The 22,554-nt window shown below is 47.0% G+C and overlaps 1 protein-coding gene across 7 annotated transcripts in view; it reads left to right on the forward strand.

Annotated features, from left to right (window-relative positions):
- Window positions 1–17,955, forward strand: part of sash1a (SAM and SH3 domain containing 1a) — a 179,664-nt gene extending 161,709 nt beyond the window's left edge. For all 7 annotated transcript variants that reach the window (XM_030344699.1, XM_030344705.1, XM_030344701.1 and 4 more), the window contains 10 exons: window positions 1,298–1,372; window positions 1,702–1,845; window positions 2,944–3,076; window positions 3,907–4,076; window positions 5,092–5,304; window positions 7,860–8,010; window positions 8,949–9,071; window positions 11,216–12,363; window positions 14,469–14,600; window positions 15,074–17,955. In XM_030344699.1, coding sequence (XP_030200559.1) covers window positions 1,298–1,372; window positions 1,702–1,845; window positions 2,944–3,076; window positions 3,907–4,076; window positions 5,092–5,304; window positions 7,860–8,010; window positions 8,949–9,071; window positions 11,216–12,363; window positions 14,469–14,600; window positions 15,074–15,367 — 2,583 coding nt within the window. In that variant the 3' untranslated portion in view covers window positions 15,368–17,955. The remainder of the gene's footprint in view (window positions 1–1,297; window positions 1,373–1,701; window positions 1,846–2,943; window positions 3,077–3,906; window positions 4,077–5,091; window positions 5,305–7,859; window positions 8,011–8,948; window positions 9,072–11,215; window positions 12,364–14,468; window positions 14,601–15,073) is intronic.
- The last annotated feature ends 4,599 nt before the right edge of the window (window positions 17,956–22,554 follow it).

The raw sequence follows: 22,554 nt of genomic DNA on the forward strand, positions 1-22,554 counted from the left end.
TAGTGAGTTAGTTGGGGACACATTCATTTAACCTGTGAAACACAAGGTAACATAGGCATACATTGTCATAGTGGAGCTATTCTGCAGCTTTAAGGAAGCTTGACCCCCCCCTCCTCTAAATCTGTGGTGGTGAACTCGCCGGATCACCCTCATTCAACCGTATTTTGGAATCAACCATTTTTTGAGTTGCGTCGATGCTTTTGTGAGAATTTTTTTCGTGTGCCTGATTTTTTTGTAGTTGCTAGTATTTCTTGTTTTTTCCTTTATCGTCGAATTCTCGATTTTGGTTGTTCTTGTACTTCTACCGGGTGCATGGCCATTCCATCGACCATCCCCTTCATCCTCAAGAGTATTATTTTTGTTTTGGGACATTTCTACAGAACGCCTTCTCTCTGACGCACCGTGGTGTTTTCACGTCGACCACATCTTTGATGAACACGGACAGTAAATACGAATGGATTTAAATGAAAAATGAAAATCACACAACAAAACACAGCCCCGTTTCATTTCTTTGGTTGGACATGACGCATCTGCAATGGCCTGGCTGGGGTTGTAAAGCTGCACCCCTTTGTTTACCGCCTCCATCTTCAGCTCCGATTCCATCGAGTGAAGGGTTCTTTCACAAGAGGTTTTCTACATGAATCGGAGGAATCACCCAAGATGCCTGTGTCTCCTCACACTCAACACCCCAGCCACACTGTAGTCATTAGTACGCTGCTATTCATCCCGAAGGGTTGGCCCAATCACCCGTTAAACAGCAAATCATTACAAAACGATTAACTCTGCCACATGACTACATGACACATGGTAACTGCGCCGCGGGTCATCCCATGTTGGCGTCAAGTACTCGCCACCTCTCGATAGTCGTGCATCATGCAGAACGCCGGTTTGGATTGTCCAGAAAGCATACTCCATCATCGACATAGCCACGAAGTCACTCACAACAAACAAGAACCATTCAAGTGCATTACTTTGTGTTACATCTCACTTGGCCGTCCACGATGCCAAGTGGCCTCATACCTCTGTGTCCTATACAAATCCTGCCCCCGCCCCGACTGCACCACCAGCACCATGTATACCCATAAGCATAAATCCAAACCGCTTCCAGCGTCGTTTCAAAGCATGAGTCATGGTTCTGCATCCCGCTCGGTGGGCCAGGGGGGGACGGGGCTTGAGGTTGGATGTGATGCCTGTGTTGGTCTCCCCAGCTAAACCACTTTCTTGTTCTCCCCCACCCCTTCCTCCCCCCCAACCCCACCCCTCTCCTCTTTTCATCCAACCCCTTCCACCCCGCCAGAGGACCTGTAGTTTCGGGGGATTCGACCTGTCCAACCGATCGCTCCATGTGGTCAGTGCGGCCTCTGAGGCCAATGTGAGTATACAAAACAAGCGCTCCTCTACAATTCACTCCAACTTCAATGAAAAACCCCAAAAACTCTTTGTTGAGTCGGGCTCCTATATTCTGGCCGCGGTATTGAGGTTGCCCTGAGCAAGGCACCTCTCCCTAACTGCTCCCGACGAGCGGGCTGTTGCCTTGCATGGTTGACACCTCCGCCCCCTGTGTGAATGTGTCTATGAATGGGTGAACGTGAGTCGCTGTTTGTAAAGCGCTTTGAGTGGTCAGACTCTGAAAAGCACTTTATTAGTGCAGTTTCCCATTAGCCGTTCTCACCCTCTTCTTCCTCCTCCTCCTCTGTGCAGAGTAAGGAACAGGAGGCCATCTACCGGGAGGTGGTCAAGTCCCCCACCACATCCCGCATCTCTCTGGGCAGGAAGGTCAAGTCGGTGAAGGAGACCATGAGGAAGCGCATGTCCAAGAAGTACAGCAACTCCCTCTCTGAGCAGGTGGGACCCCACACCGACACACGCACGCATGCAGAAGCCCACACACACAAACAATCATAAGGCTGTTGGTGCTCACATTGAAACATGCAATCACACAAATCGTTGAATTGTTGACTTGTGGTACCTTGGAAGTGTCCAACGTTTGGGGAGTAGAAAATGAAGTGAGAACACGAATAAAACCGACCACATGTTGACACCAACAATGGTTGCTGGGTCCGTGTTCCAAGCCTTGTGTCGTTCTGCAGGCATTCTACAAGATGTTTGGTCGCTAATACACTCTGTTGTTCTGTGTGCATGCAGCCTGTTAGGGAATGGATGGGTGGGTGGGTGGATTGCTTAGTGTTTGTGATGGTAACAGGATGGAAAACATCAGGGCATACGAAGGAGTACACACACACACACACACACACACACACACACACACACACACACACACACACACACACACACACACACACACACACACACACACTCACACTCTCACACTCTCTCTAACATCTCTCAGCTGTCCTTGCTTTGGACTTGCTGTTGAGTTTAGGGTGCGGTGCGTTGAACGCTGAGGTCATGTGGTGATGCAAGTCCCCCCGGACGGACCTAATTGATGTTTAAAGCGTGTGTGGGTGTGTGAGCATGCATGGCTGAGCATCCACATCGGTTAGGTATAGTAAGCGTTAGTGGAGCCTGTGCTGGGTTGTCTCTGAAGAGGGCTTAACCCGTTCATAGGAGCCCCTTCACAGCGAGACGGCACCTGTACGTTGCGGTGGTCCTCCTAAGGCCCTGACCCAGATACTGCAGAGTGAGTCATGGAGCCGTTGCTCGTACGGGAAGGCAAAGCGAACCGGTGTGAACGTCCACGTCGCTCTGTGGACCCCGCTGATGAGGATCATTAACGCAGGCAACGGTGGCACCTGGTGGGGGTTTATCGAACTGCAAGGAGGAGGGAGACGTCGATCCTTTGTCATAAAAGTCAGGTTTAATAAATGTATATCCATACGGATGGATTTTTATTTTTTGATTTTCACCCCGATCTTCCTCCCCACCCTCTCTCCTCGTGTCTGTCCTCCTACTCTCCACCCCCCACCTATTCCCGACCTCCAGTCCAGTCCGGACGCGGCCCCCGGCTCCCCCCAGTCCTCCCAGCCGGACACCGACTCCCTGGAGAAGCCCAAGCTGAAGGCGGGGGGCTCGGTGGAGAGCCTCCGCAGCTCCCTCAGCGGCCAGAGCTCCATGAGTGAGTCCACTCTTTGTTTGGTTTTTGAATCTCTTTTGAAGGTAGAATACGACCAGCGCCATGCGAACGCCGACCCAAATGCACATGGAGCAATAGTGTTTAGAAAATAATGTGGAACATTAAATATTCGATTCTGAGCAAGAAGAAAATCACAGCAGATGTTGCAGCAGGATTCCGAACATATTCGACCACGCCCTGATATATATAAACTGGAAATGCATCATAATCATTATAGCAAGAACATTGTTTCACGCAAGTGTTTAATTGTGACCAAGTACGTTATGCTTGCTGATTTGAGTAGTATGCAGCAACAGAACACCAGGTGGCGCTACATCCTTAAAGAAAAAAAAAAAAAAAGCCCCTGGCACCAGATTGTGTGCCGGCCACAAAAACTGTGCTGAGTCTGACTTCCTGTTTGAGTATATTTTGGAACGAGAGAGACCGAGAGAGAGACAGACATCCGGCCACTTAATCAGGGTATTTCCACCCTGGGTCTAGAGCTAAAGAGAACTCAGAGAGACACATGAATGATTGAGATGAATTGGCACCGCACATTCACTGCAGGGCAGAAAGAATGTAAACAGATATTGAGTTTGACCCCAGGAGGAAGTTGAATTCCCCGAACCACCGCTGCACATCCCCATTATATACGTTTTTAAGTTCCCCGTTTACGTTCCCTTGAATGCAGTTTAACTAAGGGTACAAGTGAATTTTTATTAACTTAATAAAATGAGTTTTACAAGTAGAAGAAGAATCATTGGGCATCCTTCAGTCAAAATAATGACATGAAACCTAATCAATACCATGGTGTTGTGTGTGTTTCTGTGCAGGTGGTCAGACGGTCAGCACCACCGACTCATCCGCCAGCAACCGGGAGAGCGTCAAGTCGGAGGACGGGGACGACGAGGAGCCCCCCTACAAAGGCCCCTTCTGCGGGCGCGCCCGCGTGCACACAGACTTCATCCCCAGCCCCTACGACTCGGACTCCCTCAAACTCAAGGTACCCAGAAGGACAAATACTAATAATTAGAGCTGTCAAGCGATTAAAATATTTAATCGTGATTAATCGCATTAATGTCATAGTTAACTATTATTAATCGCGATTAATCGCGAATTCTTTTTCTATGCTAAATATCCCTTGATTTTTTTGTCCCATAATTCTTCTCATTTTAATTCTCTTATCAACATGATGAAGTGCATCCGCTTGCCTTGTGCAAATGATTTTCTATTGATAACAACATTGGCATATACTGATCAAAACAGGACGATACAAAAAAAGAGCCTATAGTGCAAATAAACGACTGCTTTGAACAAATGTCATTTGAACATAGCAGTCAGGCTACTGCTTCTTTGTTTTGAGCCAAAAAAAAATTTTTTTTTTTTTTTTCTAATAAAATAATTACGTTAATCGCGCGATAAATTTTTTAACGCCGTTAAATTTGGTTTGCGTTAACGTCGTTAATAACGCGTTTAACTGCAGCTCTACTAATAATACAACAAACGTCCCCTGGCCACATCGCTGGCTCGATCGCAGCACACCCTGGCTTGATATGGTGAAGCGTGCACAGGGGTCAACCGGACAATACAGCAAGGCCACTTCAATGATTTCAAGTACGAAGTGGCCGTGGGTTAAAAACCGGTCCAGCTAGAGTTCAACCAACGCAGGGGGTTTCTGTGAAAAAAGCTGAAAAGCGAGGAAAACCATACACTTGCAGTGATAGAGTTGTTTTTCCGTTTTAAACAATGTAACATTTTTAAAAAGAGGAAAACGCCATTTACAACATTATTTCTTATTGGTATGCGAGAGTCAATACACCATTATTTCGTATGGGTATCTAAGGTCTATGCATTTCCGAAACCGCCGCATTCAAATCCCCTGACTCCTACTCTCCAACAAATGATCACATCCGAAACAATAAACGGTGAACACAAAGAACCTCAGTACTTCCTGTCTGTGTGAACTGTTTCCTGCCGTGGCTCACTGCTGTGTGGCGGTGGTGGTATGTCCCGTGCAGCGCGGGGACGTGATCGACGTCATCAGCAAGCCGCCCATGGGCACCTGGATGGGCCTGCTGAACAACAAGGTGGGCACCTTCAAGTTCATCTACGTGGACGTGCTGAGCGACGAGGAGGAGAAGAAACCCAAGAGGCCCGTGAGGAGGAGGAGGAAGGGCCGGCCGCCCAAGCCCACCTCCGTGGAGGAGCTGCTGGACCGCATCAACCTCAAGGTAGAGGGGGGGGGGAGCCTGGTCTACACTGGCTGGGAGACACTGCTGGACCGGTTAGTTATGGCTACCTTACGTCTTTGTGTATGGATTAAGTTGAAAGGGAACATATACTTTTTGGAAGTGGACAAAGTGAGATGGTTATGCATCAGTCACATTATAATTTTATGGAGCAAAGACATTTGGAAAAGGTAAATGTATGTATTAATGTGGCTTGGGAAGGCCTTGGAGACCGCAATTGGGATTAGGGGCTATGCAAGTAAAATGCATTTGAATGGAGTTGACCCAACAAAATATAAGAAACAATGGAATATATTGTAAATTGAGATGAGATATTTTTAGACTCTTCCAAGGTTGTTTTGTGGATACACATCCACACATTTCGCCGCCACCCCTACCAAAACCAGCAATCTTTTTCAATGAAACCATCATCTAGCCTAGCTCTTCAAAACCCTTTACCACTGCAGAGATAATGAGGCTAAACTACCATGATTCATTACTCACAGACACTCGCAAATCTGTGGTTCTAATCCCAAGCCTTGGGCCTTGTGGGCCCTCGGCCTGGATGATTAAAGGGCCCAAGGGGTCTGAAACACCCTCTGTGTAACAAGGCTGAGCCGCAGAGCTAGTGTGGGCGTTGTGTATGGAACCAGAGTAAGGGATGAATGAACCACCAAGCTCATCTCCTACTGAGGGACTCCTGTCCTCCCCAGAGACACTCCCACACTCCAGAGTGTAAGCTTTGCTTCAGAGCACTAATTCAATGCTAAATCAGCCCAGAGGGAAGGCCCTGTCTTTGCAAGTATCTTCTGCAGCTGTTACGTTAACCAAAAACGTTTCTCGGCTGCCATTTTACAACATTGTCTTAGCAGGTGGGTAGTAGCCACTTCATCAGCTCTACATCAGTGTTGAAAAACGGTACAATAAACTATTCCAAACATGTAAGGGTGTGCAAAATAGCTATAAACTAAAACCATCAAACTATTATTTTGCCTTCAAAGCCACACGGTATTCAGTCATTGACTTATTTTTCAACCACACCTCTGCACAGCTTTGACTCCAGCGATAACCAAAAACCATGTGTGGCTTTTCTTGGCATGTGCAGACATTTTTGTCCCAGTTCGGCGATGTGGTTCTTATTCCCCCTGTGTTGGAACACTGCGATCTGTTTGGCCGTCCTGATGGCCCAAAAAACATAGACATGCGTGAGGCAAAGTCGAATGCCTTTTGTGTTTGTGTGCACGTTGGCGGCCCTTTGTTCTGTTTCTTTCCCCAAAAGAAACAGAGGCGAGAGGCGTACTAGTTCTCCTTGGAACAGCAGTGTTTGCCGACCTGTAATTTATGGCCTTTTCCTGCTGTGTGTGTGTGTGTGTGTGTGTGTGTGTGTGTGTGTGTGTGTGTGTGTGTGTGTGTGTGTGTGTGTGTGTGTGTGTGTGTGTGTGTGTGTGTGTGTGTGTGTGTGTGTGTGTGTGTGTGTGTGTGTGTGTGCTTCTAAACTGCAGGGGTGATATGAGGCCACTCTCTCTCTCTCTCTCTCTCCCTTTCTGCCTCTGTCTTTGCATCTTCCAGGCCAGATAAGACGGGTCTTAATGATAGTATCAGACGGGCTACGCCACGACTCAAACCGACCCAAAGGCACCGGGAGATATTTATACATCCGTAACATTGTTTTGTTTTTGTTGTGTACTTTCTAATTTGGAGACTCAACCGCGGTGGGGGAGACATCTGTGTCGTGTGGGTGTGTCCCTTCTTCTTTCATGTTTCAAGACGATGCCTTTGATAACCCCCAGCTGGTGGCTGCACCCCCCCCTTGCACCCTATCTTCCACCATTATGTCTTGCTTCAATTTTCATTTCCCCCTTTTTTGTTTGTTGCTTGTGTGGTCCCGCCCAACATGAAACGGCCTCGATCAAAGTTGATGCCCCTCCGCTGCCCACACCTCTTTGATCTGGGTGCTCAGGGATGGGGGCGGGGGGCGTTTGTTGTAAGCAGAGCCGAAATGTAGGACGTCCAAGTCTCTTGGCTGTGAAGAAAAGTCCTGTAATGTTGACCGGACTCAAACCCTGCCCGCCCTGTTTGAGGACTAGCATTGTTCCTCAAAAGAAGACACAATTCTAAATCGTTGGTAGATAGTGAACCCCGCTGTTGTGAAACTGAGGTGCACAACGGAGCACCCCTGTAAACTGACTATCTAATGATGAAGCCTGATGAAATAGTAGTATGGTGTTTCTTAATGCAATCAAATTAAATTGCATAGCATGATCTAATCCAACTTTGATTGAAATGCAATACAAATATTCAAGAATTTGTATTTCAACTAAATTTCCACAACTAGTTTTCTGTATTTGTTTGTGTGTTTGTCTCTATGCTCCTGTGTCTGCAGGTGTGTGCATCACAAACACACATGTATTTATTTGTGTGCGACTATCACAGAAAGAATTCATATTTGATCAAACAAGATGGATACGATTGTATGAATGTACACCAATATCAGACCCCATGTGGGCTGCACCCCAGGCCTCCCAGCGCTGACCCCTGCTGCCCCATGCCTCTCCCAGGAGCACATGCCCACCTTCCTGTTCAACGGCTACGAGGACCTGGACACCTTCAAGCTGCTGGAGGAGGAGGACCTGGACGAGCTCAACATCCTGGACCCCCAGCACCGTGCAGTGCTGCTCACCGCCGTGGAGCTGCTGCAGGAGTACGACAGTGAGTACACCCCCCACGCACCCTCTGTCTCTGGGTCTCGGTCTATGTCTCTCTTACCCTCTGTCTCTGTGTCTCCGTCTATGTCTCTCTTATTCTCTGTCGCTCTCACTCATTGCCTCTCTGTCTCTCACTCGCCCTCTGTCTTCCTCTCTCACTTACCCTCTGTCTCTCTCTCTCACTCATTGTCTGTCTCTCTCTTACTCGCCCTCTGTCTTCCTCTTTCACTCGCCCTTTGTCTCTCTCCCTCACTCGGCCTGTCTTTCTCTCTCACTCAGTCTTGGTCTCTCCCCCTCACTCGCCCTCCCTCTCTCACTCGCCCTCTCTCTCTCACTCGCTCGCTCTCTCTCTCTCTCTCTCTCTCTCTCTTCCCCCCCTCTCTCGCTCTCTCTCTCTCTCTCTCTCTCTCTCTCTCTCTCTCTCTCTCTCTCTCTCTCTCTCTCTCTCTCTCTCTCTTTCTCTTTCTCTTTCTCTTTCTCTTTCTTTCTCTTCTCGCCCTCTCTCTCTCTCTCTCTCTTTCTCTTCTCGCCCTCTCTCTTTCTCTCTCTTTCTCTTCTCGCCCTCTCTCTTTCTCTTCCCGCCCTCTCTCTCTCTCTCTTCCCCCCCTCACTCGCCCTCATTCGCTCTCTCTCTCCCTCACTCGCCCTCTGTCTCTCTCCCTCACTCAGTCTCGGTCTCTCTCTATCTCACTCTCTATGTCTCTCTATCTTTCTCACTCTCTCTGTATTTCTGTATTTTGTTCTGCCCAAGGTTTCGAAACAAATCATACCAAATGTTCTCTTCACCTTCAGAATAACTTGTTTGCTTATTTAAACTTCACACAAATGCCTCATTATTTCGTTCTTTTCATTTGAAGTCATGGAAAGAATGTATTTTTTAATGGGGCTTTGTACAATGAAAGGAATGCACTAAATAGCCCCATCCTGTCGTGTCCCCTGCAGGCAGCAGTGACCCTGAGCGCAGCGGCCTGTCCGGCTCCCAGGAGAAGCTGCTGTCAGAGGGCCTGGTCGGGGACTCCCCGCGCGACTCCGGCTGCTACGAGAGCAATGAGAATCTGGAGAATGGTAATGATAGCCTAGCTTAGCTTAAATTAGCCTAGTCGTGCCATTATCCGAGGCCTATGGGGATTTCCCCAGGAATATCATAGCTGAGCTAGCCCCGCGCCGCCAGTGACTCCCACAACATCTATCCATTTTCCTTCTCCAAGCTGCTCAACATTGCCGCTCCCTCTCTAGCCATGCTTTCCAATCACCCCCTTACATCCCGCCCACCTTCCCTGGACCCTGGTTCAGCTAACCCCCCTCCCCTCGCCTGTCCCTCCTCTCATCATCTGATGCTAAATAGACGCCCCCATCTTTCTCTTTCCCCTTCTCCTTTCCACTGCTCTCTTCCACGTCATTAGGCCTTCTGTGTCATCAGTGTCAAAGTGCATTCATAAGGGAGGCCGGCCCAACCCACAGTGCTATGGGGCCCCTGGCTGTCCAATCACAGGTGCTCCCCCTCAGAGAGGGGTGTGTTAGAGAATGACATGGTGGACGCCACCACCACCACCACAGAGTACTTCTGTTAGAAGGTCCTTTGACCTGAGGGTGACCTTTGACATGTGAAAGGGGGGTTCTAATCACATTCATTATTTTGCTGCGGTGGAACTGAGGTGTCTTTTAGCTACCGTCGGCCCTATGGTGGCCATGGCGACTGCTTCTGTTTCCATAGCGTCTGTCGACGCGGTGCTTGTGCTAACCTTTATGTGACTGTTGCACACGTCATCGGAATGTGCCTCATGCTTATATATAAAGTTCTTGAATGAAAAAAATATTTTTTAAACCTAAGTGCACAGATCGTTATGGTATAAATGTTTCCTTTGATTGCAGAATATTATCGACGTTCTCATTTGTGATTTTTGTTTTTTGTTAAAGTTTCTTTGTTCTGAGAATATTCATAATGCTTTGAAAAAGAAAACTTTCTGTCTCTTACATGACCTTTTCTCTCAATGCCGCCGTCACTCATTAATCCGTATTTGTGTCATCTACTTTTATCTGTCTTGGTAAGAAGTGTACCACTTTGTTCTCATTTTACGTGCGTGTGTGCGTCGACAAACCATTTTAAATGTGCAATCTGCCCCACTTAGGGATTAAAGTTGTGGAATAAAGACCACCTCCGACGACGGAGGGAGTCGCCGTACTGCCTCTGCTTGTCTCTTCTTTCTCTCTGTGTCCTTATTCCTCATAGCCCTCTCTCAATGCCAGACGCTTGACAGAATCTTCACATTCTGCCTTATTCTCACACAGCAGGTTGCTACAGTGATCGTTATAAAAAATTCGAAAAAAGCCAAGTTAAAAAATTTTAACTTCAATTTTGGGTTACGTATGAAGGCTTCAAATTAAGGCTTATCGTCACTATCCTCATTATTAAATCACTGTAGATCCCTGATTTCCCGCATTTCTTGTCATTTAACTTCTACTTTTTCACTTCTGCATATTCTTCCTCACTTTCATACATACCTCAACACATTTCAGTCAATATCTGTTTACAATGTAAACCATGTCGCACACCGGTAAATGCTCTCCAAAGTACCCAACAGAAATGTCATGCTTTTCTAAAAGCTTTCAAAGATGACTAAACCATTGAAACAAAATATATCGCTGTAACCACTGAAGATACCGACATCCATAATGGGTCGTCCTTTGAACTCATGTTCTCATCACAACATTCACAACAACTATGGCTCTTCTTCTTGCCCGCTCCATCTCTCTAATCCATCCATCTTCGCTCTCTTATGTTGGGAGACTGATGGTAAGTTGGACTTGGCTTTCTGTTATGATGCATGGTTACTTTACAGCTCTTTCTTTAGGCTTTCCTTATGAAACCAGTCAATGCGTTTACCTTATCTTAATGGACAGGTCAGTGTAGAAAGCCCTGAAACAGGATCTAGGCAGTACTGAGAGTGAACCCTGGTCACTCCAAGTCCTGTTCCCTAGCTAGTTGGCATGCCAGCTCTTAGCCCCCAAACTGCCCTGTTACAACCGGTTTGGTCGGGAGTTTGAAACCTTCCTCCCCTCTTCAACTCTCTGTGACAGTGTGCCCCTGCTTAATTTTTCTGAACCATTCAATTTAGCTTTCATTTCAGAATAAAAGCATCAATGTATTTATTTTATGTAATGTTTGCTTCACAAGTCATTAATGTGTTTTTATTTTGTATTTATTGCAGGCAAGAACAGGAAGGCCTCGTCCCGCTCCAGCCGCTCCTCCGCTGGCCTCCAGTCCCCGGACTACCCCACCCTGCCCATGACCGTCTCCAACGAGACCCTGCAGCAGGGCGGCAAGGGCCCGCAGCACGGCTCCAAGCTCCCCCGGGGCCCCTTCCCCAAGCCCAGCCTGAAGGGCCTCACCATGCTGGGGAACCTCCGCAAGGCCCAGCGCAAGTCTCCCCTCCTGGCCAGCCGCAGCTGTGAAGACCTGGAGGGGCCCTCGCAGCCCGCCACCATCGGCCCCTGGAAGCGCTCCCACTCCCTGGGGGACCTCCGCTGGGAGCCGGAGGCGGAGCGGCAGCAGAAGGCCCCCGTCGGGGGGGTGAAGTCGCCCGGCGCCGGGCCCCAGCCCCGCGGCGGTAGCCCCGTCAAGGCGCTCAAAGACAGGTGTTCCCCCGCTCGGCTGGCCACGCCCCCGCCCGTCAGCCCCAAGCGCTGGACGGAGCGCCCGCCCCTCCCCTCCCAGCTCCCCCTGCGCCCCCACTGCCCCGCCGCCGTCTCCCCGGCCTACTCGCCTCCGGAGCTCCTGTCGGCCCCCGCCCCCGGATCCCCCAGCAGCCCCGGCGCCCCCGCCCAGGAGAGGCTCCCGGTGCCCCGCCCCCACTCCAAGAAGCCCCCCGTGCCCCCGCCCGTCCCGGCCAAGAAGTCCCGGGAGCGGATGGCCAACGGGCTCCGTCACGCGCCCCTCTCCCCGCCCTCCTCTCCCTCCCCCACCCCCTCCCCCACCCACTCCCTCACCCGCTCCCACCCGGCCTCCCCCCTCACCCACAGCCGAGGCAGCGTCGGCAGCGGCAGCAGCGTCAGCAGCGTGAGCAGCAACAGCCCCGGTCGCCACGGCGCCCCGGCTCTCCCCGCCAGGACCCCCGGCACGCCCCCCGCCACCCCCCGCCCCACCTCCCCGGCGCTCCCCCCCTCCCCCTCCACCGGCGGCGAGGAGGCGGGCAGCCCCCCCGTGGTGCGGCCCCCCTGGATGTCGGACCTGGGCTGCAAGGTGGCGGTCTCCAGGAAGGCTTCCCACAGCAAGATGAGCCCCGACCCGCTGAGCCTGCTGGAGCCACGGCTGGAGGCGGAGGGCATCGACCTCACCGAGGAGCCCTACTCCGACAAGGTGGGAGGACGCCTCGCCGTCCACGACATGCAGGGCTATTCCTGGCTCAGAGTTTAGGGGGGGGGGGGGGGGGCTATGCATGCATGCTGTAGGCATGATGGGTCCTGCGTACAGTAGTGGAAAGAGTCCGTGGTGCCCTATTTGGCAGACATCTATGCAGACCATTAGATAAACAAATATAGCTGTTATGCTTGCAAATTAAACCCCATCTACAAAAATAGTACATCATACACACACCAGTGTGCTTTTAAATGACACATGAAGACATGGTTTTGAAGTGGATGTGATTTTAAAGCACTTGATGGTCCACAAGGGCGCTGTATACCAAGTCATGCATTTTTCACTGAAAACACACATTTCTACACACACGCGCACACGCACGCACGCACGCACGCACGCACGCACGCTCCGTGGTCTGGGGATGAGCTGCGGAATAACCATTAAAAGCCACATCATAGAGGTGCCAGAGCGAAAAGCCTTGTCGTTTAGCCATGGAAACATGACCTCACCACTAGCTCTGTTTTTGTCTGGCGTAAACACCGCCTTGGTCGTGTTATCGTGCCTGAGTTGACTTTGAACCATTAGACTCCCTGTGGATGTTGTTGTTAAGGTTGATGTCAAACAACACCTTTTTGGCTGGTTTTGGAACCCACTTTGCTTGTAAACACAAATGATTAAGAGTACACTTGGAGTGTGTCTTATTCATTACCGTAGCACACCAACACAACACCAGTGTGTGTATTGTTGTGTGGGTGTGCACGTGTTTGTGTCTGTGCTCCCCACCTCCCACAGTGCCAGAACCTACCTTAGCTACAGTAATGTTGCCATATTTCCATAACAATATGTTTGTTAATGAGATGTAGAGGGGGGAGGGGGGTGTTCTGTGGTCAGGGCCGTTAGGTTTACTGGCTGGGTGTTACTGAGAGCAGAAAGAGCTGTTAAACAGCGACCCGGCCCAGGGCTGCTGTTAAACATGGCGGGGGGCCCCCAAAAAGCACTGCCAAAATAACCACAATTAGAAACCGCATCAGCACACGCACACAAACACGCATCAGAACACCCACACACATTAGCGCGCACACACACACACACACACACACACACACACATACACACACACACACACACACACACACACACACACACAATTTACAAGCACACACATATAAACAGACATACAGTATGCATGCAGAAAGAAATGCACACAACACCAGGGGGCAAATCAAGCCCTATTGGGTGTCAATGAGGAACAATGCAGTAAAACGTATTGTCTGTAGCCTCACTCTGAGTCCACATCTTACAAGCCAAAGCTGACTGGCTGTCAGCCAGGCTGGAGACTCCCACCGAGGGCCCCAGTTCTAGATCTCTGACAGGATGTTTGGCTGCTGGGCCTGCCCTCTGCCTCCCCTGGTCCCCCCTCTTCCTCCAGCCACCACTTCCAGTCTCCCACAGCTGTGAAGGACAGAAAGCAGAAGGCATCCCAAGTTGTTGACCCTAATTCCAGGTTGACATCATGTGATCCCTTGTTTTTCTCTCTGTCTCTCTCTATCTCTGCCTCTCTCTCTACTTCTCTTTGTCTCTCTCTCTTTCCTTATTCTCTCTCTCTTCCCTTATTCTCTCTCTCGGCTTCTCCCTCCCTGTCTCTCTCTCTCTCTCCTCGTTAGGGTCCAACACAATAAAAGTCCTCTCCTACGGTTTCTCGGCAGCTCCCCTTATAACCACGTATGCGTCGTTCTTACGGCAGCAGCGTGCCCCCGCTGTGTGCTCCTGCTCTGCTGTTTAACCAAACGTCCACTCCAGCCTGGCGTAAACAGGCAGAGCAGAGCCGGGGCCAAGCCTCTTAAAGCCCCGCAATGAGCACAGGAAAGCCCAAACACATGACCTCACCCCACTTCATGTTGTCCAGCACCAAAAACAACAGCTCTGCACTCCTTCAGACCTCGCCCCCTACAGTCGACGGACACAAACACGGCCCCTCTTGACGACCTGTTGTACGGCCACAGTCTTTACTGAGGCGTCTCGGACGCGTATGTGTGCGTGTGTATTTAAGAGGCCCGGTGCCTGACCTCCCGGCGGCGGTCTAAACCCCAGTGCCTGTGTTGCAGCACGGCCGCTGTGGGATCCCCCCGGCCCTGGTCCAGCGCTACTCTGAGGACCTGGAGCTGCCCCTCAAGGAGGTGGCCTCCACCATGGACCGGCTCCGCGTTAGGGAGCTCCGCAAGCAGCACCGCATGGCCGTAAGAACCAGCACCCCGCCTCACCGCACCTCCGTCTGCCGCACCAGCAGCTCGGGTTTTAGCAGAGTGTTATGGATGAGGCCACAGCTTTCATCTGTTTTATGAATGATAGTTAAATGTTATTATTATTATTTTATTCTAATTTTAAAGAGACATTGCCTTGACATGTTGACACAGATTTCGTGCAGCCGGAGACATTCCTGGCATTCCTTAAAACAGAACCCGAAATTAAATGATTTCACAGAGCAACAGTAAAGACCGGGGTGCTTTACCTGAGTCAACGTTTTGACTGACTATTACTGACTATTATTACTGTCCTCACGTCTCAGAGCGTTCAGCCTGTACTATCCTGACGTCGTACAGTGTTTGTCCTGTACCCTCATTACTATCCTCACGTGTCCTAGTGTTTAGCCTGTGTGATTTTCCCGTCTCAAACAGTTTTTCCTCTCATCCCCTCCCCCCCCCGGTCTCAGATCCCGTCCGGAGGTCTGACGGAGCTCTGCCGCAAGCCCCTGTCCCCGAACGCCGTCGGCGGCAGCGTCTCCGATTGGCTGGTGTCCATCGGCATGCCCATGTACGGAGCGGCGCTGGCGGCGGCGGGCTGCGAGGTGCCCAGCCGCATGGCCTCGCTGACGGAGGGCGAGCTGCGGGCCGCCGGCGTGCGGGACGAGAGACACGCCCGGCGCCTGGCCCGCGAGGCCAGGGCGCTCGCCGTGCGCCGCAGCAGCATCAGCAACGACGACAACGCCACTTCCAGCCAGTCGTAACCGGTTTGGAGGAATCGCCATCTGTGATTGGACGAAGGTTTTGAAGGCCGATGTTTTTGTTGTTGTCATTGTTTTTGTTGTTGTTGTTGTTGACGCGAGAGCCAAAGGACCGAGAGGTGCTGTTGAGTGTTGAACTATTTGGGGGAAGGAAAGGACGACAAATGGCGCCGAATGACCATAAGACGGTCAGAGAAATGCTTTGTACAGCGATCGGGGCCTGTGATTGGACAGTAGATCAGCTGACATCACTCTGTAGGACTCTCCTCCTGTAACCCTGTGTTCTTGGCATCTGAGTTCCCCGCCGCAAGCAGAGCTCCTCTTGTTCAGAGCTTGCGTCCCTTCTAAAGGAGTTTGGGTGTCAGTATATTCTCAATGACCGGACGCCTGCTTAATGGACAGTTCAGAAACAACCCTGGACCCCAGACAGCGAAGGCCTTCACAACCAGACTCTGGGCCCCGAGGGATGGATGGAGGTGTTTGATAAAGCATTCCCTAAAGGTCTTACACACAGAACGTGAGACTGCCTGTCAGCAAGAAAGCACATTTTATAGGTTGGGGTGTTTTCATAAAGAAAGACTGTTAATCACTGTTAAATAATTGCATATTTTTTCATGTTCCATTTTTTTTGAGCTGAGGGTCTTAAATGCAGAATGTGTCAGAACGGCCAAAGTGATTTCAGTCCGATTTCATACATTGACAAATGTTCTAGTTACAGAATGAATGTTTGGCCTTTTTAGCTCCGCTCAGTTTACGAAAACAAGCAATTTGTAAACTGGCTGTTCAGAGATTCAAAAAAAGATTGTTCTTTTGCTTCTGTAATATATCTTCAAGTATAATCTAATTTCAATTTTTTTTTGTACTTTGCTTTCGGTGTGCTTCTTCTTCCGATGCTTCCTGCCTTATTGTGAGGCAGCATCAGTAACCACGGCTATCTCATCACTGACCACAGCTAAAGGGGGGGCCCCTCTCCACACCAGAGCGACGCTGGAACACAGCGCTCTGGTGATCTCCACGGGTCTTCAGCTTCTTTCTTCTTCTATTTAAATCCAGGATATTAAATATTGTGTTCTAACACTAAGTCGCCTGACCGTTACATTACAAAAGAAAACGACATTTGTAGCCCAGTTCAGATCAAACGTTTGCAACGGGAGATTGGCATCACATCAAATTTCCGTCACAACCCTCCCCCCACCCCCACGAGTCGGGGGGAGGGTCATAGGGATGTCCACAATTAATATATATTGCAATAGTAACCACAACAATTATTCCTCTTCAAAACATCCAGAGTAGAACTGACTCAACAAATGTCGGTCCTGTGCTTACAGTACAGAGGACCTAGTCTACCGTGTATAGTAAAGACAGTCTACCGTGTACAGCCCGCATTCTACCGTGTACAGTACAGACTGTCTGCTCAAGGATTTGTGCACGCACACACACAAACACAATGTTTATGATCATGGATAATGGTAAGAAATGATTGGAACCTTGTGGAAAAGCCTGCCAACATTTCTAAACACTTGCCTAAAAAAGAGAATACTTTTGGTTACTTTTTGGACATTCCTTTCAAATAATCTTTGCATCGACGTATCGAAGTATAGAAATACAAAACATCCTGACGATTCTTACCTTAGTGAGTCCTTATGTTTAACACAGCCAGGTCGTCTTAAGTCTTATTATTTTTCATAATCTCAATCTATCTCATGACACATGAGACAAATGTATTTATACAAGTTGTCTCTGTTGACGTTTCGTAAAATTCTAACATAAGTTTGTACTATCTTTAAATAATCTTTGTTGCAGTGTTTTTGAAGGTGGGGAAAACCCTCCATGAATCTTACTGAACTTGAAGAGGGTATTCTTTGGTGGACACACACAGATGTTTGATGCCTTTTGTCCCTCCTCAATCAAAGTGGTGCTCGGGGGTAGCTAGAATGACAGTAACTTCAACTAAAAGCCCAACCTGAAAAAATGTATTTTGTAAAGAACAGAGAAAGAAAAATGTATAGACACTGTACATGCACTTTAGAAGGTAAACCTAGCTGATTTATTGGCAAAATTGGCTACATTTTGGTCAGATGCCAATAAAAGAAATTGTGTCAGGTATTGTAAAGTGAAAGGTCTTGAGTGGGTGTTTCTGAGTGATACTTTAGTACTGACTTTTCAATTCCAAGTCGAAGTACACATGTTGATAGTCACTCTCAAATTAACCCCCTTCAAGATTTGTTTGCAGTTTTACAAAGAAAAGTTTGATTACATATATGAAATGCTTAACACCATGTTTCACATTCTGTATATGTAATTGATATTTAAATAACTTATTTTCTTTTTTGATGCTTATCTTCCCCCTATCAACTGTAAGTAGCTGTACTATAAAAAAAACATAGCAATACCTTCCTGCATAATGCTTATTGCTTTCGCCAGTAAAAGCTACATTATGTATTGTAAAATATAAGTGTACAAATTATTTTATTTCGTTTCATCTATCTAACGATTGTCCATAAAAAATTTGCTTGTGTATTGAAACAAAAAAAGTTAATGTCCATAACTATTTGTCATTCTGAAATATAATAAAAACCTTTTCCTTGCCATATGCTGCCCCCTCTATCTCACACGCACGCACGCACGCACGCACACACACACACACAAAATAACTCTTCTGGCTGTCCTCGAATATATAATACTACTATACGATAATACAATAATACGAACCACCAATACTATAATACCCACCACCTCCCCAAAAAATGTTTTGGCTAATTTCATGAGTCATGAATAAATGTTGTGAACCTCTGTCTCTTGGACTTAGTCATGGTCCTATACAGATAAGATGGACTTATTAACTATTTAAGTTATGTCATTATTAATCCCAGACAGGAAATTAAGAAAGAGCCTTATCTTATTGCCGCATGTATCAGATTCCCTGAGGGCACTGGAGAGCTGACTGCTGACACAGACTTTTAGCTACTATTAACACTTACAATTGGAGCTCACAACATGATCACTCACTTGGCCTATCTCAATGGAACAGGCTAATCAAAACAGGTTGTGACAGTGAATAGCAGACATGATGGACGACAGGTGTGGAGGAAGAAGATAGAACCATGAGAGCTGGTCAGAATTAAAAAAGCACCACAGGGAATTTCAAAATAAATAGTCCAAAAAGTGTGGAAAAACAGAACCCGGATTAATCATGATTCATGAAATGAACAAAGAGATACTTTGCAAAGAGAATTTGGGTTGAGAAGGTTGTTTTCAAAAGACTCAACACCTCTAAGATGGGAAACCATGCAGACGACATCTTCTTAGACAGACAGACAGACAGACAGACAGACAGACAGACAGGTAGACATACATGTGGACAGACAGACAGGCAGACAGGTAGACAGACATGTGGACAGACAGACAGGCAGGCAGGTAGACAGACAGACAGACAGACAGACAGGTTCAGACCAATGGCATAGAACCCTGCAGGACAGACAGACAAACGTGGAGACAGACGTGGAGACAAACTTACTGGATAAACATAGCGATAGACAGACAGACAAACGGACAAAACACTGGCATAGAACTATGCTGGAAAGAGACAGACAGACAGACTGGTAGAATAGACGGTATGGAAATCAAAACTCACCGGCTCTTCCTTTAGATTTATATTCCTCCAGGCAACAAATCACCTTTTAGTGGTTAGAGCTGATTGCACAGACACACACACATGCGCACGCACGCACACACACACACACACACACACACACACACACACACACACACACACACACACACACACACACACACACACACACACACACACACACACACGCTATGCCCTTCATCACACATTGGCATTTCAGTCTGGACATTATTAATTCCCTCTTAAAAACAGATGACAATTTCATTATTTTTCCAATAAAATGCATAATGTTAACAGATTAGATATGATTAATGCCGCACTGCATCATATCGTTTCATTCAAACCGCCGCCATGCGTGGAAACGCAAGCTGATAAACGGCACTGATAAAAATTGGGGTCACAGGTTGACGTTAATAAAAGTTGCTATGGCGATCAGAATATTGTTGAGTGGTTTGACAGACACAGAGCCCAGACACAACAGACAGAGAGAGACACACACACAACTCCACGACACATTCTGCTTTATTCCAATATCATCCCACTGCAGACACAAATGGGCGTTCTCGTGTGGTGGGGGTTCCCGTTTACGCAGACTGGAACGCCCCCTTCTTATTCTTCGTCGCCTTTCTCGCTGAACTGTATTAAAATGTCAAATTGTACTACTCCGAAACCATGTAAATAGTGTTGTAAATAAACTTCCAAAGCTTTTCAAATCTTATTTGGAAAATAATTCACATGGTGTGTCTTTTTACAATTTATTCGTTACCAGCATTCGTAGTGTTGTTATAAGACGTTGACGTCGCTTAGCAACCGAAGACGCTGGAGTTGACAAGTTACCGGACTACTACCCATGCAAGTGAATGGAGCGTTCCACGTCATTGAGAAGACCCGTGTAATAAAGGCCTATAAAATGTCTGTTTATGGCATAGATTTCTCCTCAAATTAGGCCAATAAAGCAATAATAACAAAAACAAAAAAAACACAAACGCTCGATCAAAGGCCCGGCCCAATCAAAACCCTCATTGTTTTACATGAATAGGCTAAACAAATGACTACTGTAGCATATTTAAACACAATTCAAATTGTGCAGAGAATTATTTCCATTGGTCATTCTCAGTGGCGGCTGGCGATCAAACATGTTGGTGGGGCACAGTAACAGACAGGGGGTCTGGGGTCTGAGGTGTTCCATTTTTTTTTTTAATTTAATAGATTTTATTTCCTGTATTCTGGTGCATTTTGGGGATGGCCACTACCTATTTACCTACTTTTCATTCAGATTCATAGCCTACATCCTGACTTGCAGGGCCTGGACAAGCTTACCCTGCATATACAGACCTACTTCATGGCCATTCCACCAGCCATTGCAATTTGACCCATTGTTGTTATTCTGATATTGAGACAAATCATGATCACTGTCCTATAGCATCCATTTTTTGTGAGTCTCAATGTCTACTTCAAATGCAGTTAGAAATATGGGATAGTTGCTTCATTATGTTTATATGCTACAGGCCGAAAGACTAAATTAATATGTAACTTACTTGCTCCTTTTAAGTATAACATTGCTTGGGGAGTCCAATTCCTCCACTGAAAAGGGTGGAAAGTGCTTACAATTCTCTGCTAGTTAGCGATCTATGACACTGTTGTTTTTTATTGGTTGTCATGAAAAAAACATAAGGGGTAACAGTGTTGTTTTTTATTGGTCGTCATGAAAAAAACAAAAGGGGTAACACTGTTGATATTTATCAAATGAGACATGAGGGGTGACACTGTCATTTTTCTTTGGTTGCCATGAAAAAACCCATAAGGGGCAACACTGTTGTTTTTTATTGGTCGTCATGAAGAAAAACATAAGGGGTAACACTGTTGTCTTTGTCAAATAAAATATAAGGGGTAATACTGTCGTTTTTTATCAGTCGTCATGAAAAAAACATAAGGGAAATAATAGAAATACACACATACATTTTAATGACATGTATATCCTCTATATTGATGATTGATTATTGTGTATTGTCATCGCCTCGATGGTGCAGTGGAGGGCACTCTGCCTAACCCACTGGAGACCGTGGCTCAATTTCTGTGGAAAACATAATATCTTTAATTTTAAACATAATGCTATCATGTCTATTGCACTGTCATATATAACCACAGACATATTTATTTTATTAATCTCAGTGGGAAGTGGAGAGAGCTGTGAGCTAACCCCCTGGAGACCGGGGTTCAAGTCTGGTTGATGTCCACTGTTGGATAACTCTAATCTCTATTTCATGCGAATTATAAAGTCAAGTATTTGTGTTGAGTTTATTTGGTGTCTTGATGGTGCATTGATAAGTTCGGAGGTTAAGACTCTAAACAGCTCAGGTTCGGATCACCGCAAAAATGCCACCACTGTTGTTTTTTATTGGTCGTCATGAAAAAAAATTTGTCCTTGTCAAATAAAATATAAGGGGTAACACTGTTGTTTTTCATAAGTCATCATGGGAAAATAGCATAAGGGGTATCTCTGTCATTTTTATCAATTGAAACGTGAAGGATAACACCGTCGTTTTTTATCTGTCGTCATGAAAAACCAATAAGGGGGTAACACTGTCGAAATGTATCGAATAAAACATAGGGGGTAACACTGTCGTTTTTACCAAATGAAACATGAGGGGTGACAGTGACGTTTTTCTTTGGTCGTCATGAAAAAAACATAAGGGGTAACACTGTCGTTTTTTATTGGTCGTCATGAAAAAAAAACATAAGAGGTAACACTGTCGTTTTTTATTGGTCGTCATGAAAAAAAACATAAGGGATTGTTTTTTATGGTTTTTATGGTTTTTTTATTGGTCGTCATGAAAAAAAACACAAGGGGTAACACTGTTATTTTTTATTGGTCGTCATGAAAAAAAACATAAAGGGTAACACTGTTGTCTTTGTCAAATAAAGTATAAGGGGTAACAGTGTTGTTTTTTATTGGTCGTCATGAAAAAAAACTAAAGGGAAATAATAGAAATACACACATACATTTTAATGTCATGTATATCCTCTTTATTGATGATTGATTATTGTGTATTTTCATCGCCTCAGTGGTGCAGTGGTGTGCACTCTGCCTAACCCACTGGAGACCGCGGCTTAATTTCTGAGGAAAACACAATATCTTTGCACTGCCATATATAATCTCAGACATAATTATATTAAAAATCTCATTGGGAAGTGGAGAGAGCTGACCCCCTGGAGACAGGGGTTCTAGTCCGGTTGATGTCCTCTGTTGGAAGTCTCTTATTTCTATTTCATGCGAATTATAAAGTCAAGTATAACCATTGTGATGACTTTATTCGGTGTCTTGATGGTGCATTGATAAGTTCGGAGGTTAATACTCTCAACAGCTCAGGTTCGGATCCCCGCAAAAACGTCGACAGGTGTAGCACGGTCGTTTGTTATTGGTCAACATGGAAAAAACATGAGGGGTAACACTGTCGTTTTTTATCGGCCGTCATGAAATGAACATAAGGGGTAACTGTCGATATTTGAACATAAGGGGTAACTGTCGATATTTATCAAATAAAACATAGGGGGTAAC

Source organism: Gadus morhua, chromosome 21 (genome assembly GCF_902167405.1).
Source record: "Gadus morhua chromosome 21, gadMor3.0, whole genome shotgun sequence".
Classification (NCBI taxonomy): domain Eukaryota; kingdom Metazoa; phylum Chordata; class Actinopteri; order Gadiformes; family Gadidae; genus Gadus; species Gadus morhua.